The 23,113-nt window shown below is 38.8% G+C and overlaps 1 protein-coding gene across 2 annotated transcripts in view; it reads right to left on the reverse strand.

The window, feature by feature from the left end:
• The window catches only part of lama4 (laminin, alpha 4), a 76,350-nt gene that overhangs the window by 19,201 nt on the left and 34,036 nt on the right, over nt 1-23,113 (reverse strand). For both annotated transcript variants that reach the window (XM_056250527.1, XM_056250460.1), the window contains exons 7-22: nt 19,737-19,917; nt 18,200-18,283; nt 17,683-17,834; nt 17,474-17,584; nt 16,029-16,140; nt 14,073-14,237; nt 13,797-13,990; nt 10,227-10,343; nt 9,647-9,795; nt 9,360-9,501; nt 8,648-8,741; nt 8,453-8,569; nt 5,991-6,176; nt 4,919-5,058; nt 3,460-3,624; nt 1,634-1,779 (exon numbers count right to left, since the gene is read on the reverse strand). In XM_056250527.1, coding sequence (XP_056106502.1) covers nt 1,634-1,779; nt 3,460-3,624; nt 4,919-5,058; nt 5,991-6,176; nt 8,453-8,569; nt 8,648-8,741; nt 9,360-9,501; nt 9,647-9,795; nt 10,227-10,343; nt 13,797-13,990; nt 14,073-14,237; nt 16,029-16,140; nt 17,474-17,584; nt 17,683-17,834; nt 18,200-18,283; nt 19,737-19,917 — 2,255 coding nt within the window. The remainder of the gene's footprint in view (nt 1-1,633; nt 1,780-3,459; nt 3,625-4,918; nt 5,059-5,990; nt 6,177-8,452; nt 8,570-8,647; nt 8,742-9,359; nt 9,502-9,646; nt 9,796-10,226; nt 10,344-13,796; nt 13,991-14,072; nt 14,238-16,028; nt 16,141-17,473; nt 17,585-17,682; nt 17,835-18,199; nt 18,284-19,736; nt 19,918-23,113) is intronic.

Genomic DNA, 23,113 nt, shown 5'->3' on the forward strand with positions numbered 1-23,113 from the left:
TTCTATTCTCGCAATAGTGACCAATATCCCCCATAACCACAACGAAAAAAGTTAAATGACTCTGTGATTTATTTAAAGCTGCAGTCCGTAGTTTTTCCTCTTTGTCGCCATCTCTGTTTGAAATCTGAATTATCAACTTTACGTGGGTTGTGCCTCGGCACGGCACAGCGCGGATGAACACAATGTTTTGAGGAGAATGTGCGGCTGTCAGTCGCCGCGCCGGTGTCGATACTGGCGTTCGCAATCACAGATTATTCTTTTTGGAAGTATGACCAACATAAGAGTTTTCACCGGAAAATGTCATCTGAACAAGTAAGTAACTTACACCTTTGTTCTTCTGACCAACTAAGGGGAAAAAAGCATTGCAGTAAATCACGCTGATTAAATCTAACGATCGCTTATCATATCACGTCAAACCGTGCAAATTATACTTTGTTCTCAAATTGTTCATGTTAACAACATCAGCATTGCGTGACTACATGTAATGTCCTTCCTATATTATCCTTGTTTTCGCATGGGCCGGTTGCAGTCTCTTTTTTTCTGTAGCCACTCCGAAGTCCGAACGAAGTTTTACAACACGTGAATCTGTTGTCACTGGTGATTGTCGTTTGAACCTTTCTGGATCCGCCATCAAATTAATAAGTTTAATAAGTGCTGTGAGAAAAGGCTATAAATCTCCACCTCCAGCATCCTCACACGCAATATAGCCTATAGCCGAGACTCCTCCTTTATGTGTACAGATGTGACGTAATGACTCAAAGACATGCTCAAATTTCCCGCGGAAATCCACCAGTACCACTGGAACAACATACATCTCTACAATAGTATTTTTTAACTTGACACCATAGTGTTGTGCAGAACATATACTGGCTACTGACTTAAAAAAAAAAAAATTGTAGGTTAAATTAATTTTTCCCTTGCTTTTTTTTAGAAAGACATCACAATATTTATAGTATATAACTAAATGAAACATTGACAAATAAAATGTTCTTAGCTTTATTGTAAGTGAAAATTCATATTTCATATTATAGCTAATTTAATTTAGTTAAATTAAGTTACAAAAAGCCAAAAAAAAAGATAAATATCTTGACATATATTAAGTAACATTTAGGCTTATGTTTAAGAGAAAATAGATTAAGGATATATCGTCAGTTCAGTGTGGCTTATTAAAACTGACACAACATTATTTAATAAACAGTTCCAACAAGTTCATTAGTGAAATCTTGAATAACCGACAGTGGCTTTAATTTTTTATTTTTATATTTTTTTTTTCGTGTGTATTTTGGTGTAATTAGAGAGCAGCAGGATGCAGCACGGGTGGAAAAGAGCAACTGGACCTAAAAGCTTCAGACCTTATTTTTGTAACTGAAACCTCTAATGAAAAACTGCTCTGTGTGAACAAAACATTCCTGGAGCACAAGTTAACAAATCTTATTCCTGGAGCACAAGTTAACAAATCTTACTCTCAAAATGTGGGTCCAAGTCCTGAACATTTGTGCGGTAACTTTATTTAGACATACACACATAATTGGCTGCTGTGTGTGTGTGTTTCCTAGGTTCCTAGGTTTTTTCCTCTTAGGTTTCTTAAATAAAACCATTATTTAAGATCAGATGTTGAAAGCAGTTATTCTACCTCTCCACTTTAACAAGATTGAAGACAGGAGGCCAGGAGCTGACCGGCTTTGAACTGAGTGGAATCTCCACGTCCTCTCCTCCCAGATTGTACACATAAACCAGATTATCGTTCTTTATGGCCAGTCCCATGTAGTCCTTACGCCCCTGCACACACACACACAAGTAGAATCGACATTTAACAACACATTCCATTGCGAGAAAAAAAGTTAAGTATTTTTATAGCTCTTTTTATTGAGCCATTACATTTATGATGCAGATGTCCTGTGGTTTGGAACCAAACATTGCAAAGGGGGAAGATGGAAAAGAACTTGGGCTTGAGCCAACAACCGAAAGAAGTGTAAAATCAGCCTGATTAAGGAAGGAATTCATCATGTGTGCCTGATGTAAGGTTTTAATTAGCCATCTTAATTAAAACTTTGACCCGCTGTAAACTGGGCAAAGTTATAAAGTATAGAATGAATTCTCAATTTCGCTGAACAGTTTTATTATTACCTCATCAGCTCTTTGAATCAATGATGGTTTGTTGAAACCTGAGAGCAGACTGACAGGACTGGTCAACAGCAGGCGATACGGCGTTTTTGCATTTTGTATTTGCATTCCATTGCTGTTTTAAAATAGTTTTTATTTAGCTACATGCGATAGACTGTCTTCTTTGGCGTGTCTCACTGCGCCATATTTTTAAAAGCAAAAAAGCTTTCAGCTCACCGCATTTCATTCTGTGTGAACACCTGAACTATAAACGCTAAATCTAGTACAGCCAGCACAGCGCCCACAGAAGGAGGACTGCATCATTAAATAAGAGATTTCGTTACATTCTCAACAAGACACAAATAACACCGTGGCAAGGGAAACGTCATATGAATCATTATTGGCATATGTTATTACTGACATGATTTAGAAATTATGTTTCAGAATTCGTATTGACATGCTAGTGATGTCCGTTTATGAAGTGTGCATAAACGGACACCGCTGCCGGGGCACCGCTGGCAGCAAGTGTTGTTTTATACGTGGTGTGTCCGTTGTTTTAGCATCTGAATCACTAAAGGGAAAAAAAGTGTAAAAGCGAAAATTTCCCATTTTGCAATCAGTTTCTGAGTGCTAGGTTGAGAAAATACAGCAGACTACAATAATCTGGCAGACTACAGAATCACGTCACCACTGGAATGCAGGCACCAGGATTAGTTCACTTCAGAATAAAAAAATTCCAGATAATTTGCTCTCCCCCACGTCATCCAAGATATTCATGTCCTTCTTTCTTCAGGCGAAAATAAATGAAGGAATTTTGAGGAAAACATTCCAGGATTTTTCTCCATATAGTGGACTTCAATGGGGTCCAACAGGTTGAAGGTCCAAACTGCAGTCTCAATGCAGCTTCAAAGGCTCTACGATCTCCATTGAAACTGCAGTTTGGACCTTCAACCTGTTGGACCCCATTGAAGTCCACTATATGGAGAAAAATCCTGGAATGTTTTCCTCAAAAACCTTCATTTATTTTCTACTGAAGAATGAAAGACATGAATATCTTGGATGATGTGGGAGTAAATTATCAGGATTTTTTTTATTCTGAAGTGGACTAATCCTTTAACTCATATTTCTTTTATACAACAACAAAAATAAACAAGAAATTAAGTAATTTACATTTTAGACACAGTATTGCAAGTTACTTTTTTCCCTTTTTTCACTCTGCCAATAGCAATGGGATCAACTGTTTCATGTATCCAACAACAACACAGTTATTGTGTTTAATTCCTTAATGAACCAGTGTTTGAGTGAATGATATATCCCCTCCCCCCTTTCGGACCCAGTTTTCTAGCTAGTGCTCACTTGCTTGTCTCCGAGGTAAAGTAGGAAGCGATCTTCTATTGGGTCTTTGTCTGGGTCCACTCTGATGTAGAAACTGATGGACGTGACCGCCTTCAGCTCGTCTAGGTTGGAGTAGGGATGAACCTCTACGGCAGACTGGCCGTTAAACTTCATGGACACTTGCACCTGCAATTATAGGGAAAAAAGTTCACTTTTGCACTTAGAGGCCGAAAATGTAACTAGCAATAACATGGCGGTTTAAGATTTAATACAACAATATTTTTAGTCAAAGGGTAAACTCAACAATACTAGTCCAAATAATGCAGTAAACAGTAAAACCAGTAAACCGTGGGGAATTTGCAAGCTGTGGTTGAGCAGCCTGAGAATAGCCCAGCATTTAATTTGTTGCAGTATAATAATAATTTAATGCCATTCCCAATTAAACTTGTATGCCATGCACTTAAATTATTTGTAAATACACATATTTGTAAAGATGATGGTGCAAATTATTAGTACATTTGAAATATGAATTACTATAAAATAACACACTACAGTTAAAGTCCCCCTGTGGTGAAAATCCAGTTTTTAATGTGCTTTAAGATAAACCATGTGCAAATTCATAAATCAACAGCATTGCTGAGTATTTTCTCCTTAAAACTGCAGTGAACCACAGTCTCAAAAACATGGTTTGAAATCGCTGGTGTTTCTGACGTCACAAACTACCTTGTAACCAATCAGATCAACGTGTGATTGTCAACGAGTTGATCTCTGAGCTGCTGTGAGTGAGTGGAGGCGGGGCTCATTTGCATATTCACAGTTCCGTGTATAATAAATAAAGCAAGGGTGTAGTTACATTCAACCTATTTTAAGGCATGAAGAATTTTTTTTCAAGGATTTTTTTTTTTAAATATGTAATTTATGTTAGTTTAAACATCAAAATAGGTGTACTTTAAAGCATGACAAAAAGCATTCACCATTTGGTATCCAATACTTTTGATCAAAGAAATATTAGCAACCAAAGATACATTTAAACCACCGTTGATAGAGGTGCTGTGCTTTGTTTAGGCTGCAAAGTTGCTTCAGAATGTTCTCCTGCAGTGATGCTTTTTCCACTTAGTATGAGCCTCTTTAGGCTTGTTTTTTCATAAAGTGGCTCATATTTAAAGCACTGGAAGGTGAAATAACAACCAAAGTTAGCTGTGTATGTGGCCTTTGTGTCATAATTCTTTTAACAGAATAACCCTTGCCTCAGTTCCTGTTTCTATGGTCAGAGCAACTTTTTGATCGGTGCATCTCATGTCTGGATTATAAGTAGTTCTTCACAGAGAATTTTGTATAGTTCATAACAGAGAATCCAATATCAACTTTTGGTAGGTATATGTTGAAAGGCTTATAATTGAAAAATTCTAAATGTGACTAAATCTATGTGACCTACAAGTGGGTCAGCCAAAATGATGTGTATGTTTAATGCCTGGTGTACCTTCTTTGCGACACTGCGGGCCTGTGCGATGAGTTCTCTGATTTTTATGATGTTTGTGGAGACATTATTCACAGGTTTTTTCTCTTCAACCACACGCAGCTTGTCAAGTAGCTCTGGCACGATCTCTGACAGGTCCTCAACTAAACACATACAAATACACACACGCACAGAGAGAGAAAGAGAGTGAGTAAGAAAGCATTAGCAACAATCTTCATGATCCTGCAAAAAATCACACAAAAAAAGCCAACATGCACAATATCTCTGTTCCAAAGAACTGGTCATGGTCATGGAAATACAAGTAATTCATCTGGAATGCTCAATCCACCTTATTTTTCAAAGTAGAAGTAAACTATTTCCTGTGAATTTGCAAGATTTCCTATTCAAAATAAAAACAACCCTAGGTATTTATTTGAAACAGTGGTTAAATGAACGAAAAATAAAGCTTCAACCCCATGCGTTTCCAAGCAGCACAGCAGTGATGACTTTATGAACTTCTTTACTTTCAAGATTGATAATATCAGGGAGAAAATTATAACTATGCAACCGTCTACCACAGTATCGCATCAGGCAGTGCATTGTAGTCTCACAGATGAAAAATGCGATTCATTCATTGCTATAGGAGAGGAAGAATTGTGTAAACTCGTTAAATCATCTAAATCGACAACATGTATGTTAGACCCTATACCGACTAAGCTATTGAAAGAGATGCTTCCAGAGGTCATATATCCTCTTCTTATTATTAATTCATCTTTGTCATTAGGATACGTACCAAAAACTTTTCAGCTGGCTATGATTAAACCGCTTGTTAAAAAAACACAACTTCATACAGATCATACAGAATTAGTCAATTACAATTACATGCTTTCGTTTTATGAAAATCTCACACAGTCTATGCTCACACACTGTCATTAAATTATGCAACATTTGACTTAACCAACAAAGCTGCATGTTATTTGCATAAAGCAAACATCAATCTGCGACTTTAACTTTTCAGGTCCGAGTCCTGACATTGTAAATGGATGTATAGTTTCTATATATAGAACTTTTCTGTGTTGATGGAAGTCTACCATACCCGCCTCGCCGGCAGACAGAACAGTGCGGTCAAACGCTGCGGCAGAATACACCTCCTTTTTCATGTTGCCGTCCCACTCCTCCACTCTCTTCAAGATAGGTGTCACTTTCTGCAGCACTTCAGCAGAGCGGTTCAGAGTCCCCTCAGCCACTTCCTGAGTGAACTGCAGACGTCTCGCAGTCCGGTCTAGAAACACACAAAAAACACACTCATTCGCAAACGTGTATTATAACATAAACATTCAAACATGCACATACACATATATTGTAAATGAAATGCTAGTGTAGAAATACAACCCTATAGAACTCTAACAAGAGCGGTCTCAAACTTGACTAGAACTCTTAGTGAACTTTATGGTCTAATTTAAAATCATGGTTTCTAGTTTAAACCTGTTTTTAAACAGATACTGGCTAGCTTTACTAACTGCAGAAATTATTGATATTAATATTATTTATTAATTAATTAACAAGACCTCAATGTTTATTTTTGATGGGGTTTTTTTAAATATGCATAATATTTTCTGTTATGTACTAAATAATGAATCAAGTTAGAACATAACAGAAAAGATTAAGCATATTTCAAAAAGACATCACAATAAACATTAAGGTCTTTTGGAATTGTCTTTATTTATAGTAAGCAAACTAAATTAATCATTGACTAACAAAAATGTTTTTAGTTTTATCTACAAATACAGTCCTGGTCAGAATTATTGGCACCCTTTGAAAATATGATCAAAAATGGCTGTGAAAATAAATCAACATTGTTTATCCTTTTTGGTCAACATTAAGTAACATATTTGCGTGTATCTAAAGAAAGTATGGTATACTTAGTTTATACGGATACTCCGGCAACAAAAAAGCTGGAGAATGCCACACAAACAAAATGTCAGAAATTGTCAGTAGGGGTGTTTAGCCTTACACACAGCAAAATCCCCAGTGTTAAATTAACACTGAGAGTGTGAATTATATAAACTCTGAGCAGAGTGTTAAATGAACACTGAAGATGTGAATAAATGAGTGATGATTGATCATTAATGAAGACACCTGATGTTAACAAGCAGAATCACTGAAGGAGAAAACCGGATTTTTTGAAAGTTGAAAGTCACCCTTATGGTGATCGGTGTTTGTGTTAGTTTGGCTTGTGACCCTCAAATTATTAACTTTAGATTTAGTCTGGCTGCTGTACAGGAGTTATAACAGCCAGGTGAACAAATAGATGACACTGGTAACCATAAAGGTGACTTAAAAATTCCGGTTTTCTCCTTCAGTGATTCTGCTTGTTAACATCAGGTGTCTTCAACAATGCTCAATCATCACTCAATTATTCACTTAATTATCTCATTAACTTTAACACTGCTTCAGTGTTCATTTAACACTCTGCTCAGAGTTTATATTTTTCACCATCTTAGTGTTCATTTAACCCTGGGGATTTTGCTGTGTTGTTCGAGTTGGACACTGATGGAGAGACTCAGGAAAAAGTTAAGACTTTTAGACTGAAACATGGCTTTTCTGAATGGTTAGTGGATATCTTTATATAGTTGTTTTGGAGTTAAATTTATTTAATTCATTGAATCTAAAAATCTTTCAGAAACAACTTTTGTGCAAATCCTGAGTTAAACTGACCCCCGTTTGTGAAGCAGTCCGTCGTAAAATGAGTGTGCATCATTGCGCATCACGTAAGAGTAGGGGGAAATCTGGAACCGCTCGTTTGGAGAGACTGTTTATGATTTATGGGAATAATAAAAAAAGGAGTGGGTGGATCTTTACATTTTTAGGCTGGTTGTTTACACACATCAGTGTTCAAACACCTTATAAAAGTGAATTATGCATAATAGGTCCCCCTTAATGTTATCCTCAAATTTCTGACTCTAACTTTTTTATTTCTAAGAAGAGAAACAATATCAAGAGTAAAGAAGATATAAACAGAAAATGATAAATGAAAGAATTCAAAATCAAACTTGGCAGAGCTAACCAAATACAGAACCAGGAAAGGCAGAGATGCAACTAAAAAAAGTCATTGTACAATTTATTCGGTAACACTTTATTTTAAGGTGCTTGTAATAAGCAGTAATTAACAGTTAATAAGACACTTATAAGACCTTATAAGATGCATATAAGATGCATATAAGCATTAACTAATGATAATAAATAAATTAAATTAAATAATAAATTTCTCAAGTATCAATACATTGCACATTTAGAACAGCCGAACAAACATAAATGGTAACACAAACTCCCAGGCCCTTAAAAATTGACCTTCCCAAGAGGGAGTAGTTTCCCTGATCTCTTCAGGGCCTGGACCTTTAATTAACCCTTATATGAAGTAGTTAATGCTTATATGCATCTTATATGCATCTTATAAGGTCTTATAAGTGTCTTATAAGGTCTTATAAGTGTCTTATTAACTGTTAATTACTGCTTATTACAAGCACCTTAAAATAAAGTGTTACCATTTATTCTTGCCTTTATGAATTGCATTGATGTCACTGAGGATCTTAGCTATTTTTTTAGAGGAGCTATCCATCATCTCATTGGTCTCTTCGATGTATTTCTTATTGTCGAGGACTGTGGATACAATGTCTGCAAAAATAAAATAAAATGGACTTAGTTAAATCCACAAAGTAGGAAAAGTGAGAAAAAGCATTCTCTCTGCTTTACCTTTCTGCTGATAGTCCAGGGTTGAGGCCTCTGTTAACACACTGTCACTCTGAGAGCGCATGAGGCTCAGTTTAGCGTTTAATCCGTCAATATCCTGAGAGAAACATCAGGGGACACGTCAAGTAAACACATTAACCACCGTACACAGAGATGCATTAGCGTTCAAAGGTGTAGATTCAATACAAAAATGATAGACGTACATAAAACAACACTCCTATGATATTTTGAAGAAATGTGATGATGCTGTGAAGTACCATGCAAATAATATGGTAATCATTCAGTACTGTGGTACTATATATATATATATATATATATATATATATACAGTATATACCATGGTATTACAATCTGTTCATCATAATCACTTTTCCAACTTTTTTTATTTTTTTTTATTTTTTCAGGAAATTGTAAGCATTTTGTTTTTTTATATTTTGCAATGAGTTAATTAGTAATAGGAATCAACGTATTGATATACTTCCTACTGTCTTCAGTAGAGCTGCAATAGTGGATTCAAACTTATTTCATAATAAATTAACTTTATAAGTTATTGAACTGAACTGGGCTGAATAATGACACTATTGCTACAGTATACAGCAGAATCTGAACTTGAATTTAGCATCATTTATTACCTTCGTGTTTAATATCGTGAAGCTGCTTTGAAACCATTTCTATTGTATAAAGCGCTAGCAAAAATAAAGGTGACTTGACTTACGGCATGTGTAGTGCTGGAGATGTTGAGAGCAGTCAGGCCAGTGATGTTAGCGTTATCTATGTTTTTGACGATATTGTCATACACATTCAAGGCGTTCAGGGCTTTCTGCACGCGTCCATTTGCATCGCTTCCTTTCAGATTACTAAAGGAGAGATAAGAGCAGCCATTGTCATGTAAGTGATGCTCCTATGAGCTTTCGCCATTTCATGACAGTCATGAATGAGAGTACATTTGAAATATCATACAGATAGAGAAATAACATTGGTCATTTCTGGTTTGAAACTCACTACTTGAGTTCTTCAGCATGTCTCTGCAGATTGTCAGCGTGATCCTCGGCTCTCAGAACTAGTTCTCTGTCTGACTGAGACATTTTCTCTGTCTTTCTCTCCAGTGACACACGAGCCCCATCGATTTCTGCATGCTGTTCTCTCACATTCTATACACACATATTCAATAAAACAACAATTAATATCATTGAGGTTTAAATGAGTCATTGGCAGTTAACTGGTTATGTTCTTTTTATGTTCTTAAACTTCAATTTAGGGATGGCACGCCGTTTCTTTGGTTTGAGCTTTTATCCTTGTGCATAGATCCAGAAAAAAATGATAAAAACAGTCAATATTTTGAAACAGTTTAATTACCAAGGAGGTAGCATAAAGCAGCAGTGAACAAGAAAAAAAAATCAAGCTAAATATATCTAGTTTTGTCCCATTTAATGGAAAATGGTCAATAGACTTTATAAGTATAAAATATAAGTGTAGTAGAGTTGAAAATGATATGGCCTTTTGGATATTATTTCTGTTGTAAGACTACATGCAGTAGCCTACAGAATATGCAGATATAAAGTTGATAATAAAGCAGATTTACCGTGATCATATCTTCCACCTCAAGGACAGTCAGGTTTGCCTCAGAGATGATTTCATCAGCCGTAACAATAGTTTGATTGACAATGTCATAGATGTCTTTTAGTCGCTGCTGCTGTGCCTGAGTTAAAGTAAATGAAATATTTCTGACATCAATTCACAATATAAACATTACATTCACTCAGTGTGTAGAGTCAGTTTACTCTGCGGTCATATTTGCAATGCATCCCAGCAGCTGTTTAAGCACTCCAAAGACTCAAGACATTGTATATGGCAACACAGATTAAGACTAATCCTGCCGACAGCAAAACTGACTTACAGCCCAAATAGCCAATCAAATCAGTGCGATGATAAGGCTTCTCAACATCATGGGAAAAAGGTGTTGTTATGGTACGTGTAAATCAAATATTAGATATCCATAGGCTAGTGAATGGAATTTCTTCTGTTCTGTTCTGAAGGCACTGTGTGTGTTCACTACTCACTAGTCCTAATGTGTGTGCACTAACTTGGATGGGTTAAATGCAGAGAGCAAATTCCAAGTATGGGTTACCATACTTGGCTTTCACGTCACTTTCACTTTTGCCAATGACCATTAAGTATGAGCAGGTCAGCGATGTGATCTGACCCTGTCTCGAGCAGTCATAGATGCTGCGATATTTTCAAACCTGTTTGATTTTATTGCCACGTGATCTTGTAGTATGTGCAATGCATCGACATGGTGGAACTAATCCAGCCAATCACAGTGCAGATGGTATAAACGGAAAAATCTCACAATCATTTGCGTGAATTTCTCGCTTGAATTTATGAGAGAAAACTTTTTTTTGTGTGCTTTTGTTTGGAACTGCCTCTTGACCAAATGTCTTGTAATTTGTGCACCTCGTCGGAGTCGCCCATTTTAAGGGCTGTGTAATGTACTTTAAATAACATTACAAGTAATCTCAGAAAGATATCAGCTCTGCTGTTGTTCGTAAATACCAGTAGTGATGTTGTACAATGAGGACGTTGTCACGTCGCCGGAAATAGAGTCATCAGTGTCCTAATGTGTAGTGAACCAGCATCTTTACTGTCCTTAAAAGTCCCTGAATTTGTGAGCACGATATACTGATTCACGAGCTAGGGTGCTGATTGAGACACACCCTTACAGTCCTAAAGCCTCACACACTTTCCCATCGGACGCTCCCCCTTAGGCCGTCCCGTCCGCTCCCGAGAGCTCTACCATGGCTGATGAGGCCCTCCCGGTTTTTCCTATGTTCCTTTTATGACATGTCGATTTATTGAAACTTTGGTAGATTTCCCCTTGTAATTTTATTTATACAGTTTTATATTTAGTATTTCAACATCATAACCTCATACAAAGACTTGTGCTTTGTTTTTTAGTGATAAACTACATTTGAAGTAATTTACTCCACAACCAACAAGTAAATCAATGAGCGAGCCAACTTGTGATGTCATAGACTAGTACCCACCCTTAAAAAGGGATGGGCGTGGTCAAGTAATTGCAGTCGTAAGGTCAATTGACCTATCGGTAAGCCCCGCCCCCCTTAGTTACTGTTGCGAACTCAGACAAACAAATGGAGTTCCTAACTGTCATTCGACAGCTGTCGGTATGAAAACCTTGTCCTAAAATGTTTTTGATACATTTTGGAAACAGAAGGACCATCTCTTATCGAGGAGCATTCAAGTGGGACTTAAATATGCCATGGAGAGATGTATAAAAGATTTTAAAATAAATATGGTGGGTAACAAGATTAATTTGGAAGTGAGGGTTTACAGATCACAATGAAAGCGGGAGAAGCCTCATGTTATGGTCATCACGATTGCAGAAAAACAACATCCAGGATCAACACGGTTCATATATCGCAGGGTAAGATTAAATTAATTTACATTTAACCAGTTTAACATGGAGAGGCACTGAAATGTAGACCTTCGTTTATGTGTTTTTTGACCTACGCTGTACATGACCTGAGGACAGTTAGCTATTTAGGTTTGTACGTTAGCTTGGACTCTAATACTACTAATGAGAGTATGACAACCAGAAAATGAATGTTTTCATCTTCATTGAGATTGGGGTTGAATCCTTAGGGAACCAGGTTACTGCGCCCACATCAGTAGATTAATACACAGCTTAATCCAAAGCAGACATTTTGCTCTGTCTTGTTTGGGTTTCGGAAATAATTCTCAGGATACCTGGAATCAGTGTTACAAGTTCCCCTCATTTTACCATTTTTGTAGCATAAACCCCATCAAACTGATGAGATTTTTGGATCTTCCAGTGTTTCTCTATGGCACTGAAACCTAAAGATGTCTGAGTTCCCCGTGCAACTGAAACTCAACTGCCATTGGCTCATCTGCGTTCGAGGGGAGGGGCTGACCTGACTCACCCACACCAAACGACTGCACTTTCCTTACCCTACTACGACCCTGTTTCTCGCTCCCTGCTCGGACAGCCATGGCAGGACCTGCTTTTCCCTTCCTTGACACTTTCTTTTGCCTCATCTTACCAAGCATATGTACTCTGTAAGCTCACCACAGTTGAAGAGACAAAGAAATAGAACAGACTACAACAAACACTGGAGATCGCAACAACAACTGATGCCCATGTTGACAAGCGCTTGTGAAAGGAGGTTTAAAGACAATGCGCAGCGACACATTATTGATCCTAACTACTGGAGAGAAACAGAGCTGTACTCAAGCATTCGCAACAAAACCGATGTTTACTTAATGAGCTTAAAGGGTTAGTTCACCCAAAAATGAAAATTCTGTCAGTAATTACTCTCCCTCATGTTGTTCCAACCCCGTAAGACTTTCGTTCATCTTCGGAACACAAGATGTACATAAGATATTTTTGATTAAATCTGAGAGCTGGATCACTCCTCCATAGGCTTCTTAAGGGATCGAAGCTGGTCAGCCGAAAAGTTATGAAAGACATCGTTAAAATAGTCCGAGTGACTACAGTGGCTCAACCTTAAGTTTATCAAGCGACGAGAATACTTTTTGTGCGCAAAAAACAAACAAAAATAACGACTTTATTCAACTAATCATTTCCTTCTCTGTACGGCCGTGATATTTCACGTAGTGATATTGCGCAAAGCTTCTAGGTTGCACGTCACACGCAGGCTCACTATTGGCCGACGCTGGTCATGTGTGTGATGCGTGACGTACAACCTAGAAGCTTTGCGTAGTTTCACTACGTGACATATCACGGCCCACAGAGAAGGAAACGATTAGTTGAATAAAGTCGTTATTTTTGTTTGTTTTTTTGCGCACAAAAAGTATTCTCGTCGCTTGATAAACTTAAGGTTGAGCCACTGTAGTCACTTGGACTATTTTAACGATGTCTTTCATAACTTTTCTGGGCCGGCCAGTTTCGATCCCTTAAGAAGCATGGAGGAGTGAGACAGCTCTCAGATTTAATCAAAAATATCTTAATTTGTGTTCCGAAGATGAACGAACGTCTTACGGGGTTGGTACAACATGAGGGTGAGTAATTACTGACAGAATTTTCATTTTTGGGTGAACTAACCCTTTAATGATTCATATTCTCATAACAAACTGTAAATGTGTAAGAAAGTACCTCTCTCCTCTGTAGTTTGAGCTGGTTGGTCTTGTATTTGTCTAGTGACTGCTGCAGTGTATCGTCAGCTTTGTTGAGGAGATCCTGAGCTTGAAAGAGTCTGGAAGTGAATCGACTCAGCACTTCCCGCATAGGCAACAGACGCCCCTGCGTAGTCATCAGAGTTTTCTCAAAATGGCGCACACGCCGGAGCACTACAATCAGACATATGAAGGTACAGGTTGAATAAGAGCACACAAGCAGAATTCGGTTAGAAACCAACACAAACAATCTCACATTCATGGGCCTCGGAGGACTCATCAGTTGCAAGCGGTTCTTTGGGTGAGAGGTCCAGATTTCTCATCCAGCCTAAGATCCGTTCGGCTTCTGCTATTTTCTGCAGCTTTACCTGAGGATTTAACTCCTGATGGACACCGTATAATTCCCAATCCCTAATCATATCTGAAACACATGCACATACAAATGCATTACGTTCATCGTCTGTAATCAAGGCAAGATAAGAGAGCGCTGTAGACTCAGAACACAATTGAGCTCAGAATAAATTATAAGAGGCTTCTTAACCCTCTGGGGTTCTTCATTTATGACTCACACTCAGGACCTTCGGGTCAAAAATGACCCGGAGGGCGGCATTAAGATACATTTTATTTGAGTAAAATCAATGAAATATATTTTTGTTCAATAATATTTTTTCTTTTCTTTTTTGGTGTTTTGAGATAATTTTATGATTTATAATTAATATGTATGCAATAATTAAGACCCATTTTTTACCATTGAATATAATAGAAAATTTATATATATATGTAATAAAAAATTTTTTTTATTAAAGCTGTATTTCATTTTAGAGTCAAGTCTAGGCCTCATGAAAGCAATTTTTGAAATGAGATCGGAGCCATCTGGTGGACACACTGAGCATTTTTATCACGCAATAGCACATTTTTACCACTAGTGGATTTACAGCTCTCTGTAGAAACCTATGGTAGAAACACTAGTGATTTTTTCACATATTGCATATTGTGTAATTTTTTTCAGGTTGTTGATTTGAATATATAATAACAGATTCTCAAAGACTATTTTTGTCATTTAAAAAAAAAAAAAAAAAAAAAAATTATTTTTTGGTTGGTTTAAATGGTAATTTGAAGTGGCAGTTTTACTTTATAATACATTCAAACCTGAACATTGCATTATAAGGAGAACAAATGGAAAGCATTTTGTCACCCATTGTTTTAAGAGATTCACCCCTTCACTGTTGTGTGCTTTTTTTCTGCATCCTGGCTGTTTGGTAGATTGTATGCACCAAAAAACTCTGTATTTTCATATTTTTGCCAATTTCCCATTCATTTCCTATGCGGGTCATTTTAGACCCGAAGACCCTGAGTGTGACTTTTTTTTTTTTACGACCACTTAGACTTTTCAAATCCTGTCCCCAATTTTTTTGGGTGTTCATATACCAAGTACCAATAAAGTCACCAAGTTTTGGACCATTCCGATGAAGCTACGATTTTTAACATTTTTCGGGTCATTTTTGACCCAAAGAACCCCAGAGGGAAATGTCATATTTGTTGAAAGGGAACTCAGTGATTTTTCCTCATTCCTGCCTGCTACCTATTACTCCACAGCTCAGGATTGTGAGGGTGTGGGATTGTGCTTTTACTGTGGTGCCAATCTGTGTTGTCAAGATATCAGTTTTTCAATTCCAGACATTTTTATTGGCAAGCAATTCACAAAGAATTGTTTGCAACTTTTGTAAGCATTGCCCTATTGTGGTATCTCAGTGGAAGCATGCAATGACAGATTATTCTTTCTATTGCTTGTTATAGCTATACTTTCTTTCTTTTTTTGACTGACCTGTGCAAATTGCCACTTTTTTTTTTTACTGTAAAAGTATGTTATTCAAAAACAATTCCAGCAGTCAGTGTGCATGCATAAAAAAATGTATTTTGTGCGATAATGTACTTTAGTGGTTGAATGGTGTATGATCTGATAGACAATAGATGCAGTGGTTAACCAGACCATTCAGCGGCACATTGCATTCAGATTCTACTTTGATAACCGGACTTATACTGCATACGCAGATTTGGGTCAAAACATGTGAAGTCCTGTCTAATACAGGACAATTGGTAACTTTCAGAGGGGAATCTGCTCCAGCCAAGCAAGTATCACTGAGATACAGTGCTTGATATTGGCCAGCACAACATAAACAAAAAATACAGATTGCACAAGGTCTCATGTTACCTTCTATGAGAATATTGAGTGATGAGAGGTTAGCAATAAGTGTATTTGCAAGCGTGGAGCTGTCAAGTGTCTCTTGATCCACCCGCTCTCCCAATGACTGCACTGATTCCTCCTGACGAAATAAAACAAACACTACCTCAGTTTCACCAGGAAGAACATGACAAAGCACCTGTTTACACTAGTGTGAACAGTGTAGCATGAAGGAGAGAGGGAGAGATGGATAGAATAACAAAAAGGATGTAATCTTGAAGAAATTGAAGAAATCTATTTAGAATTTTTTTGTTGTTCTTCCTCATGTTTTAAATGGCATTGCCATAGAAACAAATAATTTCTTGAACAGTTTAGCTTGTCATCTTGCAATTACAGTAACTACAACATGATGTGAACACAGAAAAAAAGAATGTAAAAATGCGGGAAAAGACAAAGATCGTGTTCTGAAATCCATTCCATTAAAAAAAACGTTTAAAATAATCGTTTCACCTTCTATTATATGAATACTATGAATTTGGGCATCACATACTTGGCTAACATACTGTTTTTCGCCTTCTATATAGTATGAAAGTGAGTAGTGGATGCAGGGTTTGTGTTTCCCCTGTTCCTTTTCTGGTGTTGTTCTTCCATGGATGTGTTGTTTGGTTGCTCTGTGCTCTTTGGAGTATTGTTATTAATGCAATGACATCCTGTCTCACTCCACGCGTCTAATTTTACCAATAATTACCCACATGCAACATTGTGACGTCCCAGATCCGGCCCACATCTGGCACATGTGGTCAGTTGTAGTTCTTGTGTTTCTCTTCGTCTCTTTTTCTGTTCTCTTCTTTCCTTCATTTATTCTGCGTGTTAACAGGCGTATTAAGGCTGAGATGACTCCATATTTAATATACACAGATTTTGTGGCTCAGATAAGGTCCAGTTCTGGTTTATTTCTTTGCTTTTGGCTGACATGTGGCATTGCTATGGCCTGGTTGTGGCCCAGATCTGGCAAACAGGAGTGGGCCGCCCAAGGGCCGTCATTCCACGCTTTGTGTGGGCCGGATCATCTTTCCACGTGTGCCAGATGTGTGCCGGATCTGGGCCGTCACAATGTTGTTATGTGGGTACACTATCAGCTGTGAGCGCAATGACGCTGTAAATTCCCTTTGTATCTCTCACTTTAAAGCATGCTTTAATGTGTTCATATTAATGATCATATTGTTCAAAATGACTTATAATTATTAACTTTATAAATATACAGTAGTCAACACAACCACAAAAGTGGATCACAACCTTTCATCAAAGTTCTAATTCTGAACAATACCTGTTCTTGTCTTAGGACAACTTTGATGAACTTTTTTGATCCACTTCAAATGTCGACTACTGTAGTTGTGGTTTTACAGGTTTTACAGTGGTCACACACTTCACATTTAAATAATATAGAAATCAATGAAAGCTGGAAAGAGTGTCACCTCTCCTGCGAGCAGTTCCATGTCAGTAAGCAGTTTTTGAGTTTCTTCCTCCAGGTGTCCCGTATCTGCTCTCATCACTGCATACTTACTTCTCCAGCCTACAAACTGAGCCTGTTATAACACAGTGAGAACAACACACACTCTTGTTTAAACACCACATCCTCTGGGCGTAAGTTTCTCTAAGCGACGTGCAGTTTGAGTGTTGTTACCTGTAGTCTGTGTGCAGTGTAGTTGTAGTACTTTAATCTGTCGTTGGCAGCAGCTCCTGTAGAAATGTTCAGCACGCTGTTTCTCACTTGGTCCAGGGTTTTGTTGGACTGACGAATATCTCCAACCAGATTCCAAATACACGCATCGCAGTCTGGGAGGTGGTAAGGGTTATTATTATTCATATTGGGTTATCACATTTTTTAATGTTTATAAGATTTTCTGAACAATTCTCAGTTTTTAATTTTATGTAAATGTTTACTTGCGTTGAAGATCAAATCTAAATGGTGCTTGTTTGTGTAAGTTCTGGGGCTCAAAAGAGGGCATTCATAACAGTCTAACTAACATAACATACTAACATTATGAGTGAACCTTAAGGAACTTATTTACAAATAATAAAAAAGGCATGCCAATGTTATTTCCCTTTAAATGGAAATAAAACCTCAGATTTTAAATGTGGTCTTGGACGTTTGGATCCTTCTGTATATTGTTTGAATTAGTGTTTTCTCTTGAACTCACTGATATTACACTCGCTGATTTGCGAGGCCTCGGGAAGACACTCTCCTGTGTGCATGTCACAATTCTCCTCTGGACAATCACATTCTGAGGAAGACAAACACACAGTACACATTTAGTCTATTATACATTATAACACACAATAGAACATACATCCAAAGCAACTACACAACCCTGATCACAAACAAAAGGCCTTTTCATACTTGAAACAGGTAAAGTTGTGATGAAACGGAAGTAGCGACAGACCTTCCATATTGTGAAGTAATGTTTCTTAACCCAGGGTAAAAAGCGGTACTAACCCCCAATCTAAATGAAATATTCCTTTACTCAAGGTTAAAAGTGAGGTTTAGAGACGAGGTTTATAATGCAATAAAAAGCCCTAAGGTACATTACACAACTGGGTCAGCATGTTGATTTACACTCTTAATTCTAAGAAAGAGACACAAACTAAAACATTATACACATTTTTGAGACACACCAGTGGTCACTAATGCACTCTAAGCAGCAGGGGTTCAACTGAAACATTTACCCAAAAGAGCAATCAGAACATATTGACTGCATTTCCTAGAAATAAACTTCAGCAAAGATGCCCTCATTTCTCACTCGTTTCCTATTTGACACACTGTTTTAACACACTGACATGAACTCAAAACTTCCACGGGTCACAACTGGGGCCGGTATGTTGAGATGGAGGTGATGATGTCATGGGAAATAATGTAAATCCCTGTTCTTATGTGCAGGTGGCCAAGTGTGTGTGGGTGTGCAGATCCCTTAATGAAATCAGGACCGACGGGTTGTGAGAACAGCTGTTCAACTGTTCTGCTCAGGACAAGGACCCTTTGCATTCTCCCAGATTCACACGCCAGATGGAAAGGGGTATAGCAGTCAACAGGAAAACTGCCATGACGGTGCTGTTTAAATGACTTAAAACTATTGCTAAGTGAAGATTTTATTGCTAATTGTTAGCTGTTGACTACAATCATTATAGAGGTTTTGGTGAGGTTCTTTTTAAGTCAGAGTTTGGTTTGAATTTAAACAATGAAATATGACTTTAAAAAACCAAGTGTCACAGCCTTAAATATGTAATTTATATAGAATAACTTACTCTTGTTCATATTGAATACAATTTTTTTATTATTATTTAATATTAGTATTCTTTATTAGTATTCATAATCATTTTTAATCGTTGTATTTTGTTAATCAGTGTTCTTGAATATATGTGTGAGTGTGGGAGACAGGGAGTGTGTGTGCAGGAAGAGTTAGAGACATGGAATGTGTGCAATAAATAACTGGCAAAATAACTGGCGTCTGGTCCCGTGAATTAAACAACAAAGGGGAAAAGAGCTTAATTTTTTTAATCTACAATGTTGTATTGATAATGTGATGCATGTTAGTAATGAAACATGAAACATCAGTATATGCACTGCCCTGTATGGAAGAATTTTTGCATGGGTTGCAATTTTTGTAAAAGACAACAGTGAAATGTGCTGAACCTCCTCCAGCCGTGAATCAAGCCGTATGCAGTGTTAAACAGACTCACTCTTGCAGCCGGATGTGCTGTAATCCCAGAATCCTGGCAGGCATCGCTCGCAGTATCGGCCTCCAGCCCCCGAGTGGCACTGGCAGCTGTGTGTGAGAGGGTGGCAGGTGCCACGCAGGGCAGCAGAGGCACATTCACACCGACGGCATCCCATACAGCTGCCAAAGCCAGAGTAACCCTCCTACACATTCAAAATGTGAAGATTCTCAAGAAATATTGCATATTAAATGTGTTCAGTGTGCATATGCGTGTATTTGGGTTTATATGCATTTTAAGAAACAGAGACTGATTAGGGACTTTCTGGGCCAATACAAAAATACTCAACCACTTTTTAAGGCAGATACAAAAACCAATCATTTTACTTTTGCGTTTGAACCATTTCAACCGCCAGTGTTAGTAAATTAATTAAAAACAGACACGACACATTTTAAAGCAAAGACTTCACAACGAATATATTCAAAATTCATATCTATTACACTGTAAAAAGCGAACGTGCAGTTGTTGCTTTAAGGAGGTATTTCTACCTGATTCTACCTACAAAATCTAATTTTGTTGTTGTAACCTACTGCAATCAGGTTTATGCAACATAAAACAAGGAAATGCTGATTTAACTCAATTGAATTACATTGACCCAACATACAATTCCCAATAAAGCTCAGGATGGACACATGTGCACCTGCTCCTTACTGATCGGCAGATTTTGCTTCAGTGAGAAATTGTGATTTGGGGATAAGTTGCGTCAAAATAAAATCATAACTGACATACTTCTATACTTATATGGCTATACTTCACCACAATGGTAAGTAAGCACAACATTCAATAACAGAAACTAATTTAAATGTCCAACAAACATTAAACATTAACAAACTACCAACATCTTTCCCTTAAAACACATAAAATCATATTTTCATCACATAAAAAACACTTAATCCCTAAATTTACTCTCTCCTAATGCAGTCCCTTGCAAAGCATGCTGGGAACTACAGATCCACTGCCCATGGCTGCGTTTAACGTCGTAAGCCTATATAGATCGTAGAGCCTTTGCCACCAATGGTCTCTACGATCAACAAGCGCATGATACTTTTGAGAAATGCAGCCCTGAGCAGTGGATGTGTAATGTCCAGTTGAATAGGAGTTTCTGTTATTGGATGTTGTGGTTACCATTGTGGTGAAGAATAACGCTGTCAATTGTGATTTTCACTTTTATGCAGTTTAATGTGTATAATAACTACAAATCACAATATCTCATTGAAGCAAAATCCACCGATCAGCAAGGAGCAGGTACGCATGTGTCGAATTTGTCCATGCTCAGCTTTAATGGAAATTGTATGTTGAGTCAATCTAACTACTCGGTTACTGTCGTAACCTCAGTTCCCTGAGAGAGGGAACGAGTATTGCGTAGCTATACGCAGTGGGGAAACTCCTTTTCCTCGATTTACTGAAGCCTATGTAAAACGCATTTGCAGCTGCACAGCTATCACACTGAGCGTCTGACCCGCTCATAGGCTGTGCTGCAGCAACTGCACATCCAATGGCGCGGGCGAATCTGACGCACGACCAATGAGCTAGCCCAACGTCAGAGCCCGTCGAGGGGGCGTGGCCCAGCCTATATAGAGCCCCGAATTCGCCATTATAGCAGGTTTATACGACTGAAGCGACCACTTCACCAGTTACCATAGTGCGGCCGGCTACGCAATACTCGTTCCCCTTTCTCAGGGAACTGAGGTTACGATAGTAACCGAGTAGTTCCCTTTCGAACGGTCACTTCGTATTGCGTAGCTAAACGCAGTGGGGACGCCATGCAAAACGCCGCACCCTGAGTAACTGGTTGCACTGCAACTCAGGACCCCTGAGCTAACAGAACAAGCCAGAACCCAATAACATTATGCATATACATGTATATATAACAGACCAGACACAGTCGGGTCTGAATAATATATATATAAAGTCAGTAACAACTAACAGAATATACTAACCAAACCAGACACCGTCGGGATTATAAGTATAACTTTATTACCGGCCGAAGCGGGTTTATATAAATATGTATGTGATTATGCACAGTAATTTTTGTAGACAAGACCAGCCACTGACAGGTCTCAATCATACCGAAAGCACCTTCGCCTGCAGGGAAGGTACCTCCATATTATAGAACTTCATAAATGTGGAAGGCGAGGACCAGCCGGCCGCATCACAAATATCTTGAATGGGAAAACCAGATGACCAAGCCCACGACGAGGCCATACCTCTGGTCGAATGGGCCTTGACACCTATGGGGCAAACCTGACCCATTGCAGTGTAGGCCAAAGAGATGGCATCTACTATCCATCTAGACAGTCTTTGCTTAGTGACTGGATCACCCTTAGATCGGCCCCCAAAGCAGACAAACAGCTGTTCTGATTGTCTAAAAGACGCAGAACGCTCCAGATAGATTCTCAACGCCCTGACAGGGCAGAGAAGATTAACCTCCCCATCCTCGGCAGAAGGGGGAAGGGCTAATAGCGTAATAACTTGTGCTCTAAACGGCGTTGAGAGCACCTTGGGTACGTAACCATGCCTGGGTCTGAGAATGACTCTAGAGTCATCCGATCCAAGGTCATTTGATCAGGTCATTCCTTCCTAGTGATTGGCCAGCCACCAGAGCATGATGCGCTGCGATGGCTGCCACATACACTTTGAGCGTGGACGGGGTGCGGCCCGCGTCCAGTAGCTCCTGCAGGAAGGACAGCACCACCGAAACCTCACATGACTCTGGGTCAATACGATTTCTCGAGCACCAGCTGGAAAAACCCGACCACTTTAAAGCATAAAGGCGCCGAGTAGACGGGGCCCTTGCTTCAGAGATAGTGCTTAAGACCCTGTCAGGAAGGTCCCTGGATACCCGTTTAGGGGCCACACATGGAGGGGCCATAAATCGGGTCGGGGATGCCACATCGTTCCGTTGGCCTGTGTGAGGAGGTCCTTCCTCAACGGAACAGGCCAGGGGGTCGTGTCTGACAACTGAACCAGTTCCGGAAACCAAGGTCTGGATTTCCAGAGAGGAGCCACCAGAAGGACTGGGCATCCGCTCTCCCTGACCCGCTCGATAACCTGTGGGATCATCGAGACGGGGGGAAACGCGTAAAGGGGGCGGCTGGGCCAGAGATGAGCCAGCGCATCCCTGTTTTTCGAGAAAAACACCCTGCAGTGGGTGTTGGCTCTCGAGGCGAAAAGGTCGACTTCGGCCTCGCCGAACCTCTCCCATATTAGTCTGACCGTCTGAGGGTTCAGGGACCACTCGCCTAGGGGAGTGTTGCCCCTTGAGAGCATATCCGCGCCCACATTCTGGACGCCCGGGACATGCGCTGCTCTCAGAGAGCTCAGATTGGCTTGTGCCCACA

This window comes from Rhinichthys klamathensis, unplaced genomic scaffold (genome assembly GCF_029890125.1).
Source record: "Rhinichthys klamathensis goyatoka isolate OS25496 unplaced genomic scaffold, OSU_Roscu_1.1 h1tg000001l_1, whole genome shotgun sequence".
NCBI lineage: Eukaryota > Metazoa > Chordata > Actinopteri > Cypriniformes > Leuciscidae > Rhinichthys > Rhinichthys klamathensis.